The following is a 26,288-nucleotide window of genomic DNA, read 5'->3' as shown; positions in this document are numbered from 1 at the left end:
ACTCAGCATGGGTATGTGTAAAAATACACCCCAAAACACATTATACTACTTCTCCTGAGTACGGCGATACCACATGTGTGGTCATTTTGCTACATTTGGTTTCAAGACTTCTCCTCACGGTTTAGGGCCCCTAAAATGCCAGGGCAGTATAGGAACCCCACAAATGATCCCATTTTAGAAAGAAGACACCCCAAGGTATTCCGTTAGGAGTATGGTGAGTTCATAGAAGATTTTTTTTTGTCACAAGTTAGCGGAAATTGATTTTAATTGTTTTTTTTCACAAAGTGTCATCTTCCGCTAACTTGTGACAAAAAATAAAATCTTCTATGAACTCACCATACTCCTAACGGAATACCTTGGGGTGTCTTCTTTCTAAAATGGGGTCATTTGTGGGGTTCCTATACTGCCCTGGCATTTTAGGGGCCCTGAACCGTGAGAAGTAGTCTTGAAACCAAATGCCGCAAAATGACCCTTGAAATCCTAAAGGTACTCATTGGACTTTGGGCCCCTTAACGCAGTTAGGGTGCAAAAAAGTGTCACACATGTGGTATGGCCGTACTCAGGAGAAATAGTATAATGTGTTTTGTGGTGTATTTTTACATATAACCATGCTGGGTGGAAGAAATATCTCTGTAAATGACACATTTTTGATTTTTTTTAAGCACAATTGTCCATTTACAGAGAGATTTCTCCCACCCAGCATGGGTATGTGTAAAAATACACCACAAAACACATTATACTACTTCTCCTGAGTACGGCGATACCACATGTGTGACACTTTTTTGCAGCCTAGGTGCGCTAAGGGGCCCAACGTCCTATTCACAGGTCATTTTGAGGCATTTGTTTTCTAGACTACTCCTCACGGTTTAGGGCCCCTAAAATGCCAGGGCAGTATAGGAACCCCACAAGTGACCCCATTTTAGAAAGATGACACCCCAAGGTAATCCGTTAGCTGTATGGTGAGTTCATAGAAGATTTTATTTTCTGTCACAAGTTAGTGAAAAATGACACTTTGTGAAAAAAACAATAAAAATCAATTTCCGCTAACTGTTGACAAAAAATAAAATCGTCTATGAACTCGTCATACACCTAACAGAATACCTTGGGGTGTCTTTTTTCTAAAATGGGGTCACTTGTGGGGTTCCTATACTGCCCTGGCATTTTACGGGCCCAAAACCGTGAGTAGTCGGGAAACCAAATTTCTCAAAATGACTGTTCAGGGGTATAAGCATCGCAAATTTTGATGACAGGGGGTCTATGAGGGGGCAAATTTTGTGGAACCGGTCATAAGCAGGGTGGCCTCTTAGATGACAGGTTGTATTGGGCCTGATCTGATGGATAGGAGTGCTAGGGGGGTGACAGGAGGTGATTGATGGGTGTCTCAGGGGGTGGTTAGAGGGGAAAATAGATACAATCAATGCACTGGGGAGGTGATCGGAAGGGGGTCTGAGGGTTTGGCCGAGTGATCAAGAGCCCACACGGGGCAAATTAGGGCCTGATCTGATGGGTAGGTGTGCTAGGGGGTGACAGGTGGTGACAGGAGGTGATTGATGGGTGTCTCAAGGTGTAATTAGAGGGGGGAAATAGATGCAAGCAATGCCCTGGCGAGGTGATCAGGGCTGGGGTCTAAGGGCGTTCTGAGGGTGTGGGCGGGTGATTGGGTGCCCTAGGGGCAGATTAGGGTCTAATCTGATGGGTAACAGTGACAGGGGGGTGATTGATGGGTAATTAGTGGGTGTTTAGGGTAGAGAACAGATGTAAACACTGCACTTGGGAGGTGATCTGACATCGGATCTGCGGGCGATCTATTGGTGTGGGTGGGTGATCAGATTGCCCGCAAGGGGCAGGTTAGGGGCTGATTGATGGGTGGCAGTGACAGGGGGTGATTGATGGGTGATTGATAGGTGATTGACAGGTGATCAGTGGGTTATTACAGGGAAGAACGGATGTAAATATTGCACTGGCGAATTGATAAGGGGGGGTCTGAGGGCAATCTGAGCGTGTGGGGCAAGTGATTGGGTACCCGCAAGGGGCAGATTATGGTCTATTCTGATGGGTAACAGTGACAGGTGGTGATAGGGGGTGATTGATGGGTAATTAGTGGGTGTTTAGAGGAGAGAACAGATGTAAACACTGCACTTGGGAGGTGATCTGACATCGGATCTGCGGGCGATCTATTGGTGTGGGTGGGTGATCAGATTGCCTGCAAGGGGCAGGTTAGGGGGTGATTGATGGGTGGCAGTGACAGGGGGTGATTGATGGGTGATTGATAGGTGATTAACAGGTGATTGACAGGTGATCAGTGGGTTATTACAGGGAAGAACAGATGTAAATATTGCACTGGCAAATTGATAAGGGGGGGTCTGAGGGCAATCTGAGCGTGAAGGCGGGTGATTGGGTGCCCGCAAGGGGCAGATTAGGTTCTGATCTGATGGGTAACAGTGACAGGTGGTGATAGGGGGTGATTGATGGGTGATTGATGGGTAATTAGTGGGTGTTTAGAGGAGAGAACAGATGTAAACACTGCACTTGGGAGGTGATCTGATGTCGGATCTGCGGGCGATCTATTGGTGTGGGTGGGTGATCAGATTGCCCGCAAGGGGCAGGTTAGGGGCTGATTGATGGGTGGCAGTGACAGGGGGTGATTGATGGGTGATTGATGGGTGATTGACAGGTGATTGGCAGGTGATCAGGGGAGATATATGCATACAGTACACAGGGGGGGGGGGGTCTGGGGAGAATCTGAGGGGTGGGGGGTTGATCAGGAGGGAGCAGGGGGCAGTTTAGGGTCAAAAAAAAATAGCGTTTTTAGATAGTGACAGGGAGTGATTGATGGGTGATTAGGGGGGTAATTGGGTGCAACAGGGGTCTGTGGTGTGTGCAGGGGGGGTCTGAGGGGTGCTGTGGGCGATCAGAGGGAAGGGGGGGGGCAGGATCAGTGTGCTTGGTGCAGACTAGGGTGGCTGCAGCCTGCCCTGGTGGTCCCTCGGACACTGGGATCACCAGGGCAGGAGGCAGCCAGTATAATAGGCTTTGTATACATTACAAAGCCTATTATACACTATCCGTGTGGCGATCCGGGTGCTAGTAACCTGCCAGCGCTTCCGAACGCCCGGCGGGTTACAGCGCGAGGGGACGGAGCCAGTCGCCGGCGGCTGATCGCGTCACGAATGACGCGATCGCCGCAAAACCACGCCCGCAGCCGCCCCCGCCGATGGGCGTATTGCGGTCGTTTAGGCCCGGACTTTGCCACCGCCCATCGGCTGGGGGCGGTCCTTAAGTGGTTAATATTCAGTTTACAATAATGTATTACAAATTAAAATCATTAAATAATGTATATGAAATGTTGCATTGGTAAAATGCTATTCTTTGTAATTATAGACAGAAACTGACAATCACGTTTGTATATTCACAATGATGATTGTAATTATTATGATTTAAAACTGATTTTACATAAACGATGTTTAAGTACTGTTTGTTAATTTTTTTTTTTTAATGATTTAACCAGATCTGGATCCAGAAAATACACTTAATGTGGGCAGCGTTTCACCAGAAATGACATATAGGTAGGGCTCCTCTCCCCTTCCCCCCCTTCCCATTAGTTCCCCCTAATAGCCCTGATACCTGCTTGCACCTATAAGAAAAAAATCATTTACTCACCTACAGAAGATTCCTCTACTGGCCTCCCTTCGGTGTGCAGCAGCTCCCCCGATGATCTTCGTGCAGAAACTCTGGCTTTAAAACTCCCGCGCTGACAGGCAGAGCAGTGTTATGGGAAATTGGCACCTGAAGCCCTGCACTGGAAACACAAATAGTCTCCAGTGCAGGACTTCGGATGCCATTTTCCCGTAGCCCTGCTCTGCCTGCTGGAACCCACAGACTCCGCAGGCTGCAGAAGAGAGCTTACGGGCTGAGGCCATTAAACTGGTGCAGTGTCTATTAGACGCCTCAAGCCAGTTCACCACCTGGGGACACACCATCTGGCAGGGTGTGGCCGTGGTTGCCCCCCCCCCCCCATGCCTCCCCCGCACAGCACTTGTAACTGCCTGGTTGACCTGGTGGACCAGGTGCCTCTGCAAGCGGGTCAGAAGGAGGCACAAAGGGGACACAAGGAGTCACAAAGCAGGACAGAATGTGTCACAGGGGGACTAAAGGAGGCACAGGGGGACTGAAGGAGGCACAATGGGGGACAGAAAAAAGCACAAAGTGGTGCAGAAGAAAGGACAGGGAGATTTTAGGAGGCACAAAGGGGGACAGAAGTATGCACAAAGGGGGACAGAAGGAGGCACACTAGGGGGACAGAAGACAGCAGAGGGGGATGTAAGGAGGCACTGGGAGACAGGAGGGGGACAGAAAGAGCCACAGGGAGACAGAAGAAGGCACAAAGCGGCACAGACAAGGGCACAGGAGGACAGAGGAAGGCGCAAGGGACAGAGGTGGCATATGGGGACTGAAGAGGCACATGGAGACAGAAGGAGGCACAAAGGGAGACAGGAGGCACAGGGGACATAAGGAGGCACAAAGGGGCACAGAAGGAGGCAGAGGTGGCACAAGGGGACTGAAGGAGGCAGATGGACACAGGAGGCGGCACAAAGGGAGACAGAAGGACAAACAGGGGTTTAGACATGGCACAAGAGACTGAATGAGGCACAAGCAGACAGAAGGAGGCACAAAAGGGGAAAGAAGGATGCACAAGACACAGAGAAGGCAGTTGCCTGCAATTTACGCTAAGTATATGCAGCAGAAGCAAGTAATAGAACACCCATGGGGCGGGGCTTAGTTCAAGGTGGGGCTTAATTTGTAGACGGGGCTTAATCCAGAAACATGGCGCCCCCCAGGACCAATGGCACTCCAGGCAATGGCCTGTACTGCCTATGCCTAGAGACGATCCTGCCCCTGGTGGTGCCTAACCCTAAGACCACCCTGGTGGTGCCTAACCCTAAGACCACCCTGGTGGTGCCTAACCCTAAATCCCCCCTTGTGGTGCCTAACCCTAAATCCCCCCTTGTGGTGCCTAACCCTAAATCCCCCCTGGTGGTGCCTTACCCTAAATCCCCCCTTAGTGATCGCTTTATCATGTGAATAATAATGTTTTACAAATAGTGACTGTAAAAAATATATTACAATGTACTTACTGATCGCTTTATTGTGTGGATAATAATGTCTTACAAAGAGTAAGTGATAACATTGTAAATAACGTTTTAGTTAAATACGATAGATATGTTTAGTATGTTTGTAAACATTATTTGTCAGATTTAGCTATTGCTCGGTTTATCAGATGGATAATGTTTTCTAAGTATTAAGTGTGAAAAACGATATATTATGATTTTGTTGTTGTGCAGTTTATTTGGTGGATAATAATGTTTTACAGAGTGTTAATTAAAAAAAAGTATATTAAGATGTATTTGTTGTCGGCTTTATATGTTGAAAATAATGATGTATGAAAAGTTATTATTTAAAAATTACATTACGATTTAGCTAAAACTATAAATGAGTATTATTTTATGTGTAAACGTTACTGGTTGCCGGCGAAATTGGGAAACATAAATTATCACGGATGAAGTTTGAAAACGTAAATTATCACGGGCGCCCTTTTTTTCTGTTCGGCGCCCGTCAAACGATATTTAATATGGGAGTCAATGGCGCGCCCTTTTTGTCTACCTGCCTCATGCGCCCAAATTTCCTGTCACCACACACCTCACTATAGGGTACCGCATGTTTCACCAACAGCTATAGTTGTAGCAGGCTGTGTCACTACTATGGGGCTCAGCAGCACAGAGGTCTCAGAAACACATGGAGGCACTTATTTTCTGACTAGATTCTGTAGCGTTTCTCCAAACCCTATCCCATAGAGCCATATCAATTCCTGCCATGTACAGATCACCAGGCTGTCTGCAGGGGCGTAACTACAGGGGAACAGCCCCTGCGACTGCAGGTGGGCCCAGATCTGAAAGGGGCCCCGTCTAGTACTTAATTTCCCCTGATAAGGGTCCATCCTTCAGATCAGGTGTTTTTGTGGCTACACTTGTTAATGGTGTGAAGACTACGATTTCCACACTTGTTTTATGACCCTTGCAAGATATGTGTCAGACTTTGAGGGTCACCAAGTGTAGGCAAGAGAAAGGGTATTAACAATGGGGGCTCCATCAAAGTATTGCTGGGGAGGCAATGATTTATAGTTACACCCCTGGCTTTCTGCATGTTCGTTTGATGTGGCTCTGTAAAATGTATAAGCTATAAGCTTGCTACACACCAGTGGTTATGGATGTGAGCCTGGCTTCAGAGGCATAAAGAGATAATTTGCACTTTCATCAGTGATGCATCATGGGAAACCACAGTTAGGCCCAGTTCACATTAGAGTAAAAAAACAGTCCGTTCCCGGATCGGAAGAGATCCAATGTTAACCTAAGGATCTGTTCACATCTGTCCATTGAAACGGATCCATTCCGCAGGATCCGCTGAACAGACCACAACTTTGGTTCTGCAGCAAGCTGAAGGACTGCATTGGGAGCAATGAGAAAATGGAATGTTTCTTCACACTAGTGAAGAAATGGACCATTCCAAATAGAAAAATTGTGTGACACAACTCCACGTCGACATACTTCCTGGGTTAGCTCCTCCCCCCTAACCCCTATAGGACCCGTATAAATCTATAAATAAAGGTCATGACCCTGTACACCTCATTCTCTTTTTTGTCCTCAGACACTATAGGATCCGTGGATTGGTATGGTTACTTATTTTAAATGTATATGCAGGTTATATTTTTAATCATTCCTTAAGTGAGTTATTATTTGATTCTGAGCTCATTGAGCACCTTACCTGTGAGGCTAGGTTTTTTTCATGTTACCTATACTTTTTTCCTAGCTATATGGGAGATTCTATGGCTGCTAAATGCGCCCCACATAGAGCTCCCGGGATCAGTATGGCGTTATGGACGGGCTAAATGCCTGTAGGGGATTCACTGTGTGCCCGCTTTAGGGCGCGCTTTGCCTACCTGTGGGCTTTTCTTTCGTATCTTGGTGTGTAGCAGAGTTAGGTCTCGGAGTGCTGCAATGGCGGCGGCGGCTTCCGGGGAAGCTCTGGCAGCGTCCGGAAGTGGATTCTGCGCATGCGTGCGCCAGCGCTGGCAATGGTACTCGGACGAGAGTACTGGCGGACATGTTTGTTGTGGGCGCACGTGCCCGATCTAGCGTACGTACGTGGGGTACGCTCAGGGGCGGTCTATTTAAGTCAGTCCATTCCACTCCTTCAGAGAGAGAGGAGTGGAGGACTGATAGCAGGCAGAAAAGATCAAGACTTATCAGTAAGTGAATGACTTATGTATTACAGAGGACTGTTTATGATGTAAAGCTTTTATAGTGTTTTGCATCAGATATGTATGTTACATTAGGGTTGATTGGTTTATGTTAATTTTCCCCACAGTGAATCCTGCCGAAAATACTGATCCAGGTCCATCTGGGTAAGGTTTTCATATATCTTAAAGGGGCCTTTAAAAAAAAAAAAAAAAAAAAAAAAAGAGGGTAGCATTCAATAGCAATTAAATCATTGCTTATATGTTTTAGAATTCAAAATACGGAGGATACAGACCAGAGATCTAATAGACCAAGGTCCACAGTTCAGCAAGTAGATAATACCTCATCAGCAGCTTCTAGGTAAGAAGGGGGATATTTATTCGCATAATTTTTTATATTATACCTCATGAGCTCAAGTAAAGCAATTAAATATTGCTTATGTCTTGTAGAGCGAGTAGTGCAAGAGGATCTGAAGCAAGATCCAGCCGTGCACATTCAAGATCAAAATCAAAATCCAGATCAAGATCAAGATCAAAATCAAGGGCAAGGAAACACAAATCAAAGAAGAATCGCAGATCATCCAGATCTAGGTCTAGGTCACGCTCCAGGAGAAGGAGGCATTCCTCTAGATCAAGCTATTATCATCATGATTACAGATATAGATCGCCATCCCCTGTTAGTAGACACTTACCGGATAGAAATCAGTGTTGGGCTTGCCAAAATCCGGCAATGCCGGGCAAAACTGTGTGTGAAACATGCTTTGGTCAACTTGCAAAGACACAGGAAAACAAAGCGGAAGACATATCTGATATAATAAGAAAAGTAGTGAGGGAGGAGGTGATGGCACATTCATCAACCTCTCAACAAGCGGAAGAAGATCAAGATTTGATCGATACAGACAGAGGGGAAGATGATGAGGCACCTTGTCTATTTGACTTCAGATTAACAAGCCCTTTCATAACAGCTATAAAGGAGGCACTGGAATGGGCAGATCCTCCAGGCGAGGAGGAACAAAGCAAGGAGTATTATTCACATTTATCAAAAAAATTAAATACATTTCCAATAATGAAGGAAATAAAAAACTTAATTCTGGAAGAATGGAAAAAGGTGGAGAATAAAACCTCATTTCATAATCGTTTCTCCAAACTGTATCCTTTGAAAGACGAGGAGGTGCCATTTCTCTTGAACCCACCAACAATAGATGCTTCTTTATCAAGGCTGGCGAAGCACGTGACGCTACCTAGGGAAGACTCAGCAATCTTTAAGGATGTGCTCGAACGAAGAATAGACAACGACCTAAAAAAGTCATATGTGTCGGCGGGAGCTACTTGTAAACCAGCCATAGCTCTTACATCAGTGGCAAAAGCTCTTAAAATATGGACATCCAATATAGAGCAGGCAGTTCAGGAAGACGCAGATAAGGCCGAAATATTATCAGCAATGGAGGATTTAAAGATCACGGCTGACTTTGTTGGAGAGGCATCGATGGACATCCTTAGATCTCTATCCAGAATTATGCTGAATTCAGTCACCGCTAAACGAGCAATGTGGTTGAAGTCATGGAGGGCAGACATGGGTTCCAAGCAAGGTTGGGTTAAAATACCATACGATGGAGTATCACTCTTTGGAAGCGAGATGGACAAAGCAATCTCGAGAGTAACTGGAGGCAAGTCAGGACTTATTCCACAAGACAGACCACAGAAAAGAAGTTTTCAGCCCAATAGGAAGCAGAATACTCGCTTTAAAGACGCAAGAACATATAGACCAGGAAAACCATTCAGAGGCAACTGGAAAAGTTCGCAAGCTTCTCTGGCAAGATCACTAAAATCCAATACAGCGACTACGGGCCAAGCTAAGCAATCTTTTTGAAATTACGCCCACCCGGACGTCCATGGTGGGTTCCCGTCTGATGAACTTCAAGGACGTTTGGGTGGAAAGAGTGAAGGACAAATGGGTAATAGCGACAGTATCGACAGGACACAAATGGAGGTTTCGATACACTCCAAAAGACAGATTCATTCGCACCCAGCTCTCAAAGAACCAAGAGAAAGCAAGCACATTGAGAGACTATGTGAGTTTATTGCGGGAACAAAACGCAGTATGTACAGTCCCACCGAAGGAGGAAAGAAAAGGGATTTACTCTCAACTTTTCCTCGTACAGAAAAAAAGCGGAGGATATCGTCCGGTGATAGATCTGAAGTACCTCAACAAAACGATATCAATACCAAAGTTCAAAATGGAATCCCTCCAATCAATCATTCTGGTGATCATGCCCAGAGATTGGATGCTATCCATCGATCTTCAGGACGCTTATCTTCATATACCTATACAGGAAAAACTACAAAAGTACCTGAGATTTTGTATAGACGATACACATCTCCAATTCAATTCGCTGCCCTTCGGGCTCTCAACAGCACCTCGAACTTTCACGAAAGTATTAGTATCTGCAATAGCAGAGTTGAGGCTCAAAGGTATCAGAATTCACCATTATCTAGACGATATCTTGATTCTTGCAGACTCGGAGCAGAAGATAATCATACACAGAGACATTACCATCAAATTTCTGGAAGAATTAGGTTGGATTATCAACATGAAAAAAAGCCAGATGACTCCATCCAGAATATTAACTTACCTAGGAGCAACATTCGACACAGTGAGTGGCACAGTGTTTTTACCAGAAGAGAAAGTAGAGAAGGTTCACAAAATGATGCATTGGACAATGCGCCTTCCACATATTTCAGCAAGACAGTGTCTACAAGTATTAGGCGTAATGTCATCAGTGATTCCGATGGTGAAATGGTCCAGATGGCACATGAGAATGTTTCAGTTGAATTTCATAAACCAATGGAATCAATCCTCAATGAGCCAGAGAATAAAGTTATCAATGCCTTGCAGGATTTCGCTTCTGTGGTGGACCAACCAGAACAATTTAAGACAGGGCTTTTCACTTATTCCCCACGAGTGGAGCATAATTACTTCGGATGCGAGCCAGGAAGGCTGGGGAGCCCATTGTCTCCATCATTGGGCACAAGGTCAGTGGCCGGAGGTCCAGAGGAAAGTTGTTTCCAATGTGTTAGAACTCAGGGCAGCATTTCAAGCAACCAAGGCCTTTGCACATGTTGTGAGGAATACAGCCTTATGCTTAAGAATGGACAATCGTGCAGCAGTAGCATACGTCCAGAAGCAAGGTGGGACCAAGAGCTTATCGCTGATGAGGGAGCTTTCTCCATTGATGAACTGGGCAGAGGAGAACCTGAAGACAATCAGGGCAGTTTACCTTCCAGGAAAATCGAATGTCCAAGCGGACTTCCTATCTCGGAATACGCTCAACAACAACGAGTGGAAGTTGAACTCGAGGATTTTCAGGCAGATAATACAATTATGGGGACTTCCTCAAATAGACCTTTTTGCGTCAGATCGCAACAATCAGTTACCAGTGTTTCTCTCCAGACATTGGGTGCCAGGGACGAGCGGAGTAGATGCTTTGACGTTTCCATGGAATGCATCCCTGGTATATGCCTTCCCTCCAGTTCCGTTATTACTGAGGTTCCTGAGGAGACTAATGATAGAGCAAGTAGAGGCAATAGTGGTAGCCCCTTACTGGCCCAAGAGGCCTTGGTTCCCTCTATTAGTCAGGATGTCACTTTGCCTTCCTCTGAAGCTGCAGATGGCGCAGAACATATTAATGCAGAACGGAATGAATCATCAGAATCCGGAGATGCTATCTCTAGCGGTATGGAGATTGAGAGGAGGATTCTAATGGAAGCAGGATTCTCTCAAGCGGTAGTATGTACCTTACTACAAGCGAGGAAAGTTTCAACAAATAAATCATATCATAGAATATGGAAGAAATTCATAGACTTTTCGTCAATAAGGAGAGTTGACTTCATGTCCCCCTCAATCCCTCATATTCTGGATTTTCTACAAACAGGTGTAGACCTTGGCTTAAGTGTCAGTACCATAAGAGGTCAAATATCGGCCATATCAAGCCTAATAGGCAAAAGACTGTCAGCTGATAGATTGATCCAGTTGTTCTGCCAAGCATTAATGAAGATCAGGCCACCTATTAAGAAGATGCTTCCCTCATGGGACTTACCGCTGGTTCTGGAGTATTTGTCAGGACCTCCTTTTGAACCTATTGAATCCTGTTCTATTTGGAACTTAACACTAAAGGCAACATTCCTGGTAGCTATATCTTCTGGTAGGAGAGTCTCAGAAATTCAAGCATTAGGAGCAATGGATCCTTATATTACCTTTTTCCCAGATAGGGTAGTTCTGAGACCAGTAATGAATTTTCTACCTAAGGTAGTTTCAACTAGACATCTAAATCAGGAGTGGATGTTGCCGGCCTTTCCAGACTCAGAAGAAGGATCTTCATGTAGGCATTTGGACATTGCCAGGCTTCTAAGAGCATATATTGATGCTACAGAACCTTTTAGAGGCTCTGATCATCTTTTTGTTTGTCCCGCAGGGCCCAGAAAAGGCAAAGAGGTTTCAGCAAGGACAATAGCCACTTGGGTAGTCAGATTAATTAAATCAGCCTACAGGAGTATAGGATCTAATGAAATGCCCTCAACTTCAGCCCACTCGACTAGGAGTATGTCTGCCTCATGGGCAGCCTCATCGGGGATTTCGCTTACGACAATATGTAAAGCAGCGAATTGGACTTCCTCAAATACCTTTATCAGACATTACAGAATAGACCCATCTGTGTTGACTTCTGTTAATTTTGGAAGAAAAGTGTTGGCAACTGTTGATAAATAAGTGTTATCTAACTTTATATAAATATTTTGCATGATTCCCACCCCTCTGGTTTATTGTGTACTAGTTATATCCCAGGAAGTATGGAGACGTGGAGGTATCAGGAAAGCTAGAAAATTTGTACTTACCTCTGTAATTTTCCTTTCCTGATACAACTCCACGTCGATATACGACCCTCCCTTATTTTTGTGTGTCTGAGTACTATGAACAAGAATGAGGTGTACAGGGTCATGACCTTTATTTATAGATTTATACGGGTCCTATAGGGGTTAGGGGGGAGGAGCTAACCCAGGAAGTATGTCGACGTGGAGTTGTATCAGGAAAGGAAAATTACAGAGGTAAGTACAAATTTTCTAGCTTTCTTCACACTAGTGAAGAAATGGACCATTCCAAATAGAAAAATACACTTTGGGGGTGGGGATCTGTCGGGGACATGGGTAAACGAAATGGAAGCAGCAGAAGGGAAATGGAGTGGCAACAGAGTGAAAACGGATCCGATCGACCGGTGATCATATTTATTGCATACTAATTATTGCACAGTTGCACTGATTGATTATCCATTTATGGTTGTTAGCACAAACATCTTTAGGCTTGAGTTTGTTTACAATGCGCAGAGCACTTTATGAACTTTGCTAATACTCTGCTTATTATTCAATATACTGGCAATTTATTTATTTACTATATGTGTGCCCTGCCACCCTTTGACTTTGATTTTTTTAAGTGGTTTTATCTTTATGATGTTCAATAAATGACTGTTTCTTACAAACATCCAGTGTGGTGCGGTATGCTTTGAGGCTATCTTTTCTTGTTTGTGTGGAGAGTTCAGCATGAAATCTATGAGGAATCGCCTAGTGATGTCTGCCTGGCCACCCCCCAAGTGTTAAATGTCCCCCACTGGTGCCTGTGCGCTGTATATTCTCACTTGTCCACTGGCGCAACTCCCACTCCTCCGCCATTCACCATGTTGACTGTTACCAGGAGTGCCTATAGCATGTGGCGCCTGTACCACATGACACGTGTGATATCACACACACGCGCCTGGTGCCATGTCATACAGGCACTCGCGGTAACCGCAGACATTGGGGTGATGGCGGACCAGGCCGGGAGTTGCGCCAGTGGACAGGTGAGAATATACAGACCAAGGTCACAGGGGGTACATTTAACACTTTGGGGGACAGCGGCTCTGGTTCTGTCACATACATCAGTAATCGAGCCATCTGATCGAGCATGTGCGGCCGAAGTTTTCCTGCATATTCGATTCGATCAATGCTTTTGACTGATTTTGCCCCAAAATCGATTGAAACATCAAACGGGAAGACATGTTGCGGTTTTCATCTGACTAAAATTATCTAAAATTATCCAATCGGATGGTTGATTGGGCCGCAAAATAGGTAGATGTATGGCCACCTTTAGGCCTCTTTGTCATGATCGCTGCAGCAGCAGGTATTGCTGGAAGTAGTGGTGCTGCAGCTCAGGCAGTTCTGATCTCTTTCCATGCAAGCTGCATAGCTTTGTCTGCCTTTCCCTGCTGTCAGCTTGTGACTGATTATCATTCACCTGTGTGGGAATCTGCATGTCTGCTCCCATTGGATGACCTCAGTATAAAGATCTGCTTCCTGCAGGACTCCTCGGGTTTTCATAGCTTCAGTTTAAGCCTGTCTTGCTGTTGCTTCAGCCCCCGATCGTGTTTCTTGTTCTAAAGATACTTTGCTGGTCTTTGCATCATATATTGGTTCATTGCCAATATATATGCATACCAGCACGTTTATTATTTTCCTTGTATTCGTGTTACGTTGATACATCAGTGTCGCTGATGTATACGTACACGAACTGTTTATACCCTGTTCTGTTACCGTTTGTGGATTGCGTTCATCTCTGCAAAGAGATAACGAATCCTTCTGAATCCTGTTCTGTTACCGTTTGTGGATTGCGTTCACCTCTGCGAAGAGATAGCGAATCCTTCTGAGTCCTGTTCCCTGTATTACTTCTGTCCTAGTCAGAGTACCTGCTTATGTCATATATCGGTTCATTGCCGATATATACATATGTTAGTCAGACGTTACAAACAGTTTCATTGATAGCTGTAATTATAATACGCTAGGAAAACATACTTATTGTATTTTTGTCTGTGTTACATTCATCTATCTTGATCCTGCTATTTCCTGACTATCCTGTCCTGTCTTTGTGAGGCACGCCATCGCTGCAAACGCATTGGCTGCCTCATTCCAGTCTGTCTTGTTTTGGACGCTTGCTGTCACTGAGTAGCGGCTAGCTAGCAAGCGTTCATTCTGTCTACCTGTCCTGATCTCCTCAGTTCTGGTTTATGCGCTCAGCGCTACTTTGCGCTGAGACGTTATAGCGAAAGTATTGTTTGTGGCTGTCGGATCTGCACCGGCTCTGTGCGCCACAATCTCCTATTGAAGTCAGTCCTCCCCTCCACTATACTAGGGATAGCCTGTTTCCTTGTGCTAGTGTGTGTACCTCCTCCACGTCAGCTCATGCGTTGCATGCTGACTGTGGAGAATACACCACCAAGCCTTACACTCTTGCACACTAAATGCGATTCCGATTTGCAATTATGACACAATTTTACATGCAATTCCAATTTGTGATTTTAAATAAGTACTGCATGGTGCATTTTTTTTCAGCGTTTTTCTTATTGTTTTGATAGCATCGAGGGAAAATCAGAATCGTATACCAGAATCACAAATCGAAATCGCAAATCAGATTTGCAGTGTGCAGGGGGCCTTACACTAACCTTAATCCTTTGCTAATTATGACCCCACAGCCTTAACTGTATACTGTGCCTTATAATCATCCTTTCACCACCTTTTCCGAGAGCCTGACACTAACCTTAACCCACTAAACATTTTCAAATTCTTTAATTCTAACCCATCTACCAAACTACTGGTAAAATTAACTTGGCAAAATTGTTCTATTGAACCATTGCATCACTTTTTGATTAATTTTAGATATTGTTCTGTAGTACCCTTACCATTTTCAATAAAGCCACGTTGGTATAATGCCCGATTTTTCGGTGGTGCCAATTCAGTATTTTGGTTTTGACGTTTAACTCGCACTTTCAAACTATATCTTCCATTGCTACTAAATTGTGTGAAGTATCCAGAATAGATCCCATCATTCTTGACAATATCTGATCCTGAAAATAAAAGGTAAGAGAAAATCGCAAAGTAAGAAATAAAAACTAAAATACAGTTTAAGAGGAACTATAAAACTCAGTAGTGAATGGAAAGGTATGTGGTAACACCTGTTTATTGCATGGCATTAATTAATTGTTCCTTAGGTTTTTCCTATGATTTAGAGTTGTTCAGCACTTCAGTCTTAGACTCTAAGAAGATATAAATTAACTTTTGAGTAGATAGCAATGACGTAGCAAAGGCGCTGGGGACCTTCGTGGTGCTTTTCTCCCATCCATGTCCAACGTTTTCTGTATAATTGGCAGAAAAGTGCAGTGGAACTTTATCTATTAAAGCACCAGGTAATTCCACTCAGTACGGCAATATATCCACTCGGGTCCTGATACAAGTCATGTGACACACATTGGGAGCTGAGCAGCAGTGTGCTGTATAGAACAGCTGTCGTGAACACAGGGCCGGCCCTAGACTTTTTGCCGCCTGAGGCACAATTAGAAAAAATGCCAATCCCCCCCCCGGGGCGCCGAGCTGGAGGGGTAGCTGGCAGAAAGGGGGTATTGGGCCTAGCGGTGGGGAGTCCCCCGATCTGCGCTCCTCCTCCAGCGTTAAGTACCAGCCTGAATATGATGAAGAGACAACGGGCGGGGGAATCACTCACCTCTTCCGCGTTCCATCGTGCGCTCCACTGACGTCACTTCCTGCAAGACCGTCCACTTACAATACAGTCGGCGGTGTTGCCGGAAGTGACGTCAGTGGAGCACACGATGGAACGCAGAAGAGGTGAGTGATTCCCCCGCCCGTTGCCTCTTCATCATATGCAGGCTGGTACTTAACGCTGGAGGAGGAGCACAGATCGGGGGACCCAGGCGAGGGAGGGGGGGTTGCGACCCCCCTCCCCACCGCTAGGCCCAATACCCCCTTTCTGCCAGCTACCCCTCCAGCTCGGCAGGCGGGCCTAGCATCCATGGACAGGCGGGTGCTGCCCCCCCAGATCTGCCGCCTGAGGCAAATGTTTCACCCTGCCTCATGAGCGGGCCGGCCCTGCGTGAACAGCAGAGTAAACCAACCTGGCATTGGAATACGTAAAGCTCTGAAGAATGTTTATTTCTGAGAGTTCTATGCACAGAGGGAAGATACTACTTGCTTGTTATTTCCCACAATGCAACAGACATGAATGTTTCACCACAATATCAGCCATACATATATCCCTGATGATCTACTGGAGAAAAGGTAAACATTTCTCGAGGGAAAGGGGGTATCGGCATCTGATTGGGATGAAGTTCAATCCTGGGTTAAAGTTCCTCTTTAAGTTGTGGGCAGCAACAGGAAGTTTTCTCCAGGCTCTGACAGCTGTAACCTGCAGGCAAGCTGAATATTGGGCAAGCGAGGAGCGGAAGACTGCTGTGTTCTAATGCCAGGGCTCTGTCACTTTGTGTCCCTGAAGTAGCTTTGATGCCTGTGTCCTCTTTGTGTTGGGCTGCAGTTGCTTGTGCACCCAAAGATGCTTCACTGATTGCGTCTCTGGTTTTGCTTCCACTCAGGCTAAGCTGATCTGATGACTCACTGATTGCCACTCAGGCTATGCCAATCTCCAGCTTGCCCCGCCACATATGCCGCTGTTTTCCATGCTACGACTCACCTCCATGCTATGACTCACTGCTCAGCTGCTCAGGCTATGTCAATATGATCACATGATGCTCAGGCTATGCCAATCCATGGACGGGCAGCCAACGAACACTGTTAATCCAGCGCAGGAGACTTGGGGGCAGCCTGCGCCACCATAGGCCGTAATAGGAATTACAGCTATAGCAGCGCACAGGGAGTAACTTCGGCGCCATCAGAAGACGGAGCTGAAGTTACTTTTAAAACACAATAATTCGGCTTCCAGCATTCCTCACCATCCATGGCAGCCTGGAGGGGGAATAGTATTTAACATGGCCAGGAACTTGTGCAACAGCAGGATCAGCCATATACTGGCCGGCTGTATCCTGCGCCCAAGTCTCCTGCGCCGATACCTCTCGTACGCACAGCTAATGCTCTATGGCTGTAAAATGGACACTGGACGCCTCTGCTCTCTGCTCCTGGTGTCTAGGGTTGACTGTGGCTATACTACTCCGGACACTGCACTTACAGCAGCTATAGCCACAGACATGTAATGTTAGCTAAACCGAACACCATCATTTTTTTGTTCTGTTTTTACATTTATGCTCTGGACAGCACTGAAGGACTGCTTCAGCCCAGAGGGGAGTGTGCTGGCTAAGGCTGGCTGAGTTGTTCTAACTGGTGAGTGTGGGGAAATATAGGGTGGGTACTTATAAGCAGTCAGGCAGACATCATCTACCTGCACTGCACATGCGCATTAGTGGATAGGCCGACCACTAGAACACAGGTGTCTGTGCTGGAAACATGGACAGAACGAACGCAGGTATTTTAGTACATTTTCTATGGACTGTCTGTCAAAAGATGGATGATTGGCATTTTTCTGTGGGGGCCTGAAGGTTTACATTACACATACATCTATTGTAGTGTAGTTGTAGGTAACACCTATATAATTTTTTTTCTTTTTTTTTTTTAATTTTTGTTTGCTATATTTGGCTTTTAGATAAACACAATGAGCTTATTTCTCTCTCATCGTTTAGCAATTCACTGTGACAGATTGGTATAGGATGTCAGGGGGCAGCTAAACACATGCTATGTCCACAGTTGAGATGGCACCCATATGATCACCCGGATCAGTGAATAGCGCCTATGCATAAAAATGGCGCCACATTAAAAAGATACGCTTATCGCTATTTATCGTTAGTACTGCATAATAATGGCGCACAGGGAAAAAAGAAGAAAAACGGCACACACTAACGTTATTTATCAATAGTGGCACACACTAACCGTATTTATCAATAGTGGCACACACTAACGTTATTTATCAATAGCCCCCTACATAAGCCAAACTGCAGACGTTATTTAACTGCAAAACGGTGAATGGATTTAATGTACCACTGTCAAGGTTAGGATTAGGACCACCGGGGGGGGGGAATCTTAGGGTTAGGCACCACCAGGGGGGTAGTTAGGGTTAGACACCACCAGGGGGGTCTTAGGGTTAGGCACCACCAGGGGGGTCTTAGGGTAAGCCATCACCAAGGGGGGTCTTAGGGTTAGGCACCACCAAGGGGGGTGGTTAGGGTTAGGCACCACCAGGGGGGTGGTTAGGGTTAGGCACCATCAGGGGGGGGTTTATGGGTTAGGGGTAGGTACAGAGAGGGTTCTGTGTGTTAACGCTAAATAACGATAAGGCTTTAACGCTAAATAACAATAAGGCTTTAACGTTAAATAGCGATAAGCGGCAAACGGATTAGCGGCAACGCCGTGCGCCATTATTCTCAAGCCCCATTTTCAGATGTAAGCGAACCTTCACCAAAAACCATCTAGTGCGTGTACAAGGCTTTCAGCTAACTTGGATTTGGAGATGAAGAATTTACACTACAGGCACAGATCATGGATGAGCATATTGGGTAAACAAGAAATCTCCCAAAGGTCTGTTCATCTGCCATCAGACAAATCCCTAAGATTCCAACATAAGCAGTAATAACACAGTTGATAATTACCTGCCCCGTTGTCCAATAGCTGCAAGGTGTTTATTTTTCCATCTTGTGATTCTACAATAGCAGTAACAGATAGGCCCAGGATTGGTGTTAATCCTTGTGTCACTATTGCATATAGAATCAATGGAACATGGAATGTAGTGGCATCTGTATTTATATTTGTCTCAAGGACAATTGGCGGCACATTGGGATCAGATGCTCGAGAATTCACGGTTAAACCCAAAACTTGGTCCACTACTTCTTTGTTGCAGATCTTGTATTCCCACTGTCCTTTCTAAAATAAAACATTTATAGTACAGATTACATTTTTAATAAGGTGCTTCCACATGACAGGAGAGCATCAACAAACGCCATCATTCATAGTTTGTTATGGCTGAAATGTCTCAGTTTGTATTTAATTCAAAATTTAAAATGAATTGATGCACTGTGGAAAAAAAATGAGATTTCCTTGAAACTGAAATGCAATAAAGTCTCACTGTCAATTGCATGGCAAATAGTATCCTAACACCACAATTCGCCTCCATGCAGAGATAGATTAGGATGTAATGGGGCCCTATCAAGGTAATAGATGTGGGTCCCACTAGTTGTCTTTTTGGTAAGCTGAAGTGGAGAGAGGTCAGAGGAGGTGGCTGGGGGCCCCTTGACACCCACTAGGCCCCAGGCACCTGCCTAGGTTGCCTGGTGGATGATCCTGCTCTTGAAAAATTCCTCCAATACTGTGAACTTCACCACAATAGTTTGTAGGTCTACTAACACTTTAATCTCGCATAGATAAGATTAGCACCCAGTTGCTGGAGTCACAAGCTAGAAACCGTGCTATCTGCCACAACAGCACTTCCATATAGAGCAGATAAAAGCTGTCAGGAAGTTGATATATGATAAACACCACTGGTATGTTTACTGCATATGTATCGCTTGCAGAGAGAGGATCACCCCTCCCCACCCCCTGGCAGGCAGCGCTCCCCCCACCTTACAGCTGTTTCATGGGCAATAAAACATAGAAGACAGTGGTGTCTGGGGAGGCTAGTGGTTGGGATATGCTCTAAAAGCCGTATCTGGCGTCTTCTGCTACAGCCCCAGCCTGCCCATAAACATGCCCACCAGACCAGCAATTTCATTCCCCACCATACAACTTACTGGGGATTAGACTCAGGGCTGGGGCGAGGCAGAGGCAAGAGAGGCTCCAGCCTCAGGGCGCAGTTAGGAGGGGGCACACAATTCACTCTATCAATCCCCTATTGTGTTTGAAGCAGAGAGAAATAAGAAAAGGGAATACATGGCACTGACTGCAAACCAGATATCTAGAAATTAACCATTTTAGCCAGCGGGGATTTTTCACCTTATGCATCAGAGCAATTTTCACCTCCCATTCATTCACTAATAACTTTAGCACTACTTAACACAATTTATTGATCTATATCTTGTTTTTTCCGCCACTAATTAGGCTTTCTTTGGGTGGTACATTTTGCTAAGAATTATTTTTTTATAAATGCATTTTAACAGGATTAATAAGAAAAAATGGAAAAAAAATCATTATTTCTCAGTTTTCATCCATTATAGCTTAAAAATAATCCACGCTACCATAACTAAAACCTATGTATTTTATTTGCCCGTTTGTCTCGGTTATGACACCATTTAAATTTTGTCCCTATCACAATGTATGGCGCCAATATTTTTTGGGGGAAAATAAAGATGCATTTTTTTCTATTTTGCATCCGTCACTATTTACAAGCTTATGATTTAAAAAATGTTCGTAGTATACCCCATTCACATGCATATTTAAAAAGTTCAGACCCTTAGGTAACTATTTATGTTTTGTTTTTTGTTTTTTTTTTTCATTGTAATTTTTTCTTTCCCATTAAAATTTTATTTGGGTAATATTTTGGTGTGGAAAATAAACAGTTAACTTTTAATGTTATTATATGTGTAAATTCAATGTCAAATGTATGTAAATGTAGTTTTACTATTTGGCCACAAGATGACCACATTGAGTTTATTTTTTTCTCCTTGTGCTTCTCGATCACCGGAAGCACAAGGAGGACAGGGAAACTTTTTTTTTGCAGAAAGACTGAAGCCTCTAGTAAGAGAGCTTTGGTTGTTCTGCTGGGGACATGGATCGGTGATCGGGAACCATGTTCCCGTTCACTGATCCCAGGGCTACCGGTGGACAGCACGGGGGCACGCCCGCGCCCAAAGCGCGGCACCACAGCAGAGCATCTGGGCAGCTGAAATGGTTAAGGTGTTGAAGGGTTGGGGGCCCTTAAATCTAACAGAAAATTGTATGGTGTGTACCTAGCAGCCTTATGCAATCAGTGTGCAAAGGCTAGAGTGGGAGAGATGGAGGGGCGCACTTTGGTGTCTCAGCCTGGGGTGCTGGAGGACCTTGTCCTGGCTCCTGGCTCTGAATAGACTCATAACAACCTGTACAACTTCTCCCTTCCCACCTGCTGAGTACCTGAAGCTGACAATTCGGCGCAACCCAGGAGTCCATGACCCATCTCTGGCCTCAGCCTGGTCTAATAGACGAAAATTTCCCAACTTGGTGGAAACTGCATGGGATAGGGAGAAAACGTCTTCTCTTTCCCCATTGGTCAGAATTACAAAGTTGGTGTTGATTGTCAGGTGGATGATAACACACAGTACACACAGGGAGGCTAGATCACACAAATTAAAGAGGGACTATTACATAATCATACATATTCTAGATAGAAAATTCCTTTACAGTGTACCTGTAGTGAAAAAGGGTGTCCCAATTAAATGGGGACTTAACTAGATAGAGGGAAGCCTCTGGATAATCCAGAAGCCCCCCTCCTTACCGTTCCAGCACTGTAAGCTGGCTCACCTGGCTACTACCTGTATTCTGGTCCATTCCATTTTCATACACTTCCACAATCAGAGACGGAAGTTCTGGCTTCAACCAATGGAACACACTGTAATGCAGGTGGTTGCCAGGTGAGTTAACCTCACATATCCCGTTCTCACCTCCCTCACTCTGCAGGATGTTCTTGCTTTTTCCCCCCACGTAATTGTTCTCACTCATCCCTGGTGTATACTGTAATACCGATATGCATTAGCATGAATACAAGGAAGGAGGGGAGGTGGAAATGTTGCAGGTATGTCCTGATGAAGACCTTGGGCGGGGTGAAACATGTTGCTTTCATGTGTGTGGGCCGAGGAGAGCGCGTGTTTTCAGTGGCGTAGCTACAAACCTCAGGGCCCCGATGCGGAATTTGGAACTGGGCCCCCTCTACATTAAATAGCCAGGTACAGGTACCTAGGGTATAGGTAACCAGGTATAGGTGTTCCAGTATAGGTAATCCAGGAATAGGTGCTCCCAGTATAGGTAGCCAGGTAGGGATTCGATTGTGAGCTCCTCTGAGGGACAGTTAGTGACAAGACAATATACTCTGTACAGTGCTGAGGAAGATGTTGGCGTTATATAAATACTAAATAATAATAATAATAGGTGCTCCCAGTACAGATAACCAGGAATAGGTGCCCCAGTATAGGTAGTCAGGAATAGGTGCCTTAGTATAGGTAGCCAAGAGTAGGTGCCGCAGTATAGATAGCTAGGGAGAGAGACAGGGACACGGAGAGAGACAGGGACACAGGAGAGACACAGGGAAAGAGACAGGGACACAGGGAGAGAGACGAGGACAAGGAGAGACAGGGACAGAGGGAGAGAGACAGCCACAGGGAGAGAGACAGGGACACAGGGAGAGAGACAGCCACAGAGAGAGAGACAGGGACTCAGGAAGAGAGACAGCCACAGAGAGAGACCTAGGGAAACCGTGAGAGAGACCGGGACACAGGGAGAGACACAGGGACACAAGGAGAGAGACAGCCACAGGGAGAGACATAGGGACACTGGGAGAGAGACAGCCGGAGAGTGAGACAGGGATACAGGGAGAGAGACAGCCACAGGGAGAGACACAGGGAAATCGGGGGAGAGACCGGGACTCAGGGAGAGAGACGAGGACACAAGGAGAGAGACAGCCACAGGGAGAGAGAAAGGGACACAGGGGGGGGGGGGGGGAAGACAGCCATAGGGAGAGATAGGGACACGGGGGGGGGGGGGGAACAGCCATAGGGAGAGACAGGGACACATGGGGGAAGACAGCCATAGGGAGAGACAGGGACACAGGGGGGGGGGGCAGCCACAGGGAGAGATGGGGACACAGGGGGGGAGACAGCCACAGGGAGAGACAGGGACACAGGGGGGGGGGGGGGGGAGACAGCCACAGGGGAAAACAGGGACACGGGGGGGGGGGGAGACAGCCACAGGGAGAGACAGGGACACAGGGGGGGAGACAGCCACAGGGAGAGACAGGGATACAGGGGGGAGACAGCCATAGGGAGAGACAAGGACATGGGGGGGGGGGGGGTGACAGCCATAGGGAGAGACAGGGACACACGGGGGGAGACAGCCACAGGGAGAGACAGGGACACAGGGGGAGTGACAGCCATAGGGAGAGACAGGGACACCGGGGGGGAGACAGCCGTAGGGAGAGAGACAGGGACACGGGGGGGGGGGGGGGGGTGGTGACAGCCATAGGGAGAGACAGGGACATGGGGGAGAGACAGCCATATGGAGAGATAGGGACACGGGGGGGGGGGGGGGGGAGACAGTCATAGGGAGAGACAGGGACACGGGGGGGCAGCCATAGGGAGAGACAGGGGCATGGGGGGGGGGGAGATAGCCATAAGGAGAGGCAGGGACACAGGGGTGGGGGGAAGACAGCCATAGGGAGAGACAGGGACACAGGGGGGGAGTCAGCCATAGGGAGAGACAGGGACACGGGGGGGAGACAGCCATAGGGAGAGACAGGGACACGGGGGGGGGGGAGACAGCCACAGGGAGAGACAGGGACACAGGGGGGGAGACAGGGACACGGGGGGGGGAGGAGGGAGACAGCCATAGGGAGAGACAGGGACACGGGGGGGGGGGAGGGGGGGAATCGACAGCCATACGAAGAGACAGGGACAGGGGGCGGGGGGAGACAGCCATAGGGAGAGACAGGGACACGAGGGGGGGGGGGGGGGTTGGGGGGGAGAGACAACCATAGGAACTAGGGAGCGAGACAGGGACACAGTAGGAGAGGCAATGTAGCCTGGACTTACAAAGCTCCAGACTCCTCGGTTCATGAACGATTCGGATCTTTGATCCGAATCTATTTTGTGAGTCGAATCATCCGAATCATCAAAATGAGTGATTCGGATCGCAAAGGGGGCGGGGCCAGGAGCAACACGCCCCCTCTCAGCAGGCAGCGGGGTCCTGGAAGCAGAGCAGAGATGGATCGCTCTGTTGAAGGGGAGGCAGCCTTGCACAGCCACAGGTAGATGAGAGAGAGGGGACATCGGTGCCACTGCCAGATATGTGTAGAGCACACATACTGGCTGAAATGTGCTGCTCATTATAGGCTGTCTGTTCCGTAGTTGTGCACAGTGAACACATTGGAAACTTTTGGCACAGCTCAGTAACGTTACAGGCAGCATGCTGGGCTAGGACAGGGCAGGCACTGTGATTGCTGTGCAATATGATCCTCCTGCACTGCTCTAAACAGCTGCACTTTACTTCTGGGAATGCTTTGGGGAATGGGAGTTGGGAGTATACAGATGAACATATAGGTGAAATACTGTATATGTAAAACATATGATTGCAGCATGTGGGTATTGTGTGCAAACAAACATTTCTGCTCTCTGCTGGTCCCTCCTCCCTTCTCTGTCCACTCCCTGCCCTCTGTCCATCTTCTCCCCTTCTCTGTGTGTCCACCCCCCTCCCCTTCTCCTGTCCTGCTAGTCATTTCACCCCCAAATGCTTCCCTTGTAAAATGATCCGAGATTCGGATCAAAGATCCGGATGTTTTCAATGATCCGATTCGAATCATCCGGATCATTGAAAAGATCCGAACTTCGCATCTCTACTGGCAGCAGTTCAGCAGAATTTCAGGCGACAAACACGACTTTCCCACACTGACTGCTGCTCACTCGAGGAATATGGGAGGAGCCAGGCCAGCCAGAGATCAGTGAAGGGCCAACTGGAGCGTGGAGGGGGCGGTCCGGAAGGTCAGGATGGAGTGAGTGACAGCAGCTGCAGAGAGGAGATGACGAGTAATCTCCTCAGAGATCAGAGCCAGCCCAGACAGCGTGACTTTGTTGTGTGTGCGACGTATAGCAGTCACACACACTGAAGTGGCCGCTGCTGTCTGAAGAGAGCGAGGGAGGGAGATAATTACTCTGGAGACCAGGCAGGCAGACAGTGCGTGGATGTGTCTGCATGCACTGTATCTGTCTGGGAGCCGCAAATGGAGCCCTCCCGAGTAGAGTTGGGCCGAACGGTTCGCCGGCGAACAGGGTTCGCGCGAACTTAGGTGGTTCGCGTGCGGGTACCGCACGCGAACCTTTTGCGGAAGAAGTTCGGTTCGCCCCATAATGCACCTGAGGGTCAACTTTGACCCTCTACATCACAGTCAGCAGGCCCAGTGTAGCCAATTAGGCTACACTAGCCCCTGGAGCCCCACCCCCCCCTTATATAAGGCAGGCAGCGGCGGCCATTACGGCCACTCGTGTGCCTGCATTAGTCAGAGTAGGGCGAGCTGCTGCAGACTGTCTCTCAGGGAAAGATTAGTTAGGCTTAACTTCTTCCTGGCTGCATACCTGTTCTGTTCAGTGAGCCCTCAGCCCACTGCATACCTGTACTGTGATCCTGCCACTGCATAGCTGTTCAGTGATCCTGCCACAGCATACCTGTTCTGTTCAGTGAGCTCTCAGCCCACTGCATACCTGTACTGTGATCCTGCCACTGCATAGCTGTTCAGTGATCCTGCCACAGCATACCTGTTCTGTTCAGTGAGCTCTCAGCCCACTGCATACCTGTACTGTGATCCTGCCACTGCATACCTGTTCAGTGATCCTGCCACAGCATACCTGTTCTGTTCAGTGAGCCCTCAGCCCACTGCATACCTGTACTGTGATCCTGCCACTGCATACCTGTTCAGTGATCCTGCCACAGCATACCTGTTCTGTTCAGTGAGCCCTCAGCCCACTGCATACCTGTACTGTGATACTGCCACTGCATACCTGTTCAGTGATCCTGCCACAGCATACCTGTTCTGTTCAGTGAGCCCTCAGCCCACTGCATACCTGTACTGTGATCCTGCCACTGCATAGCTGTTCAGTGATCCTGCCACAGCATACCTGTTCTGTTCAGTGAGCCCCCAGCCCACTGCATACCTGTACTGTGATCCTGCCACTGCATACCTGTTCAGTGATCCTGCCACAGCATACCTGTTCTGTTCAGTGAGCCCTCAGCCCACTGCATACCTGTACTGTGATCCTGCCACTGCATACCTGTTCAGTGATCCTGCCACAGCATACCTGTTCTGTTCAGTGAGCCCTCAGCCCACTGCATACCTGTACTGTGATCCTGCCACTGCATACCTGTTCAGTGATCCTGCCACTGTATACCTGTTCTGTGAACC

The 26,288-nt window shown here is 47.0% G+C and overlaps 1 protein-coding gene across 1 annotated transcript in view; it reads right to left on the bottom strand.

The window, feature by feature from the left end:
• Positions 1-26,288, bottom strand: part of LOC137522068 (calcium-activated chloride channel regulator 1-like) — a 157,113-nt gene that overhangs the window by 35,755 nt on the left and 95,070 nt on the right. Inside the window, exons 11-12 of the mRNA XM_068242093.1 lie at positions 18,811-19,081; positions 15,049-15,213 (exon numbers count right to left, since the gene is read on the bottom strand). Coding sequence (XP_068098194.1) covers positions 15,049-15,213; positions 18,811-19,081 — 436 coding nt within the window. The remainder of the gene's footprint in view (positions 1-15,048; positions 15,214-18,810; positions 19,082-26,288) is intronic.

The sequence above is a fragment of the Hyperolius riggenbachi genome, chromosome 6 (assembly GCF_040937935.1).
Source record: "Hyperolius riggenbachi isolate aHypRig1 chromosome 6, aHypRig1.pri, whole genome shotgun sequence".
Taxonomy (NCBI): Eukaryota; Metazoa; Chordata; class Amphibia; order Anura; family Hyperoliidae; genus Hyperolius; species Hyperolius riggenbachi.
The sequence above is the reverse complement of the archived record's forward strand: the minus strand, read 5'-3'. Positions and strand labels throughout refer to the sequence as shown.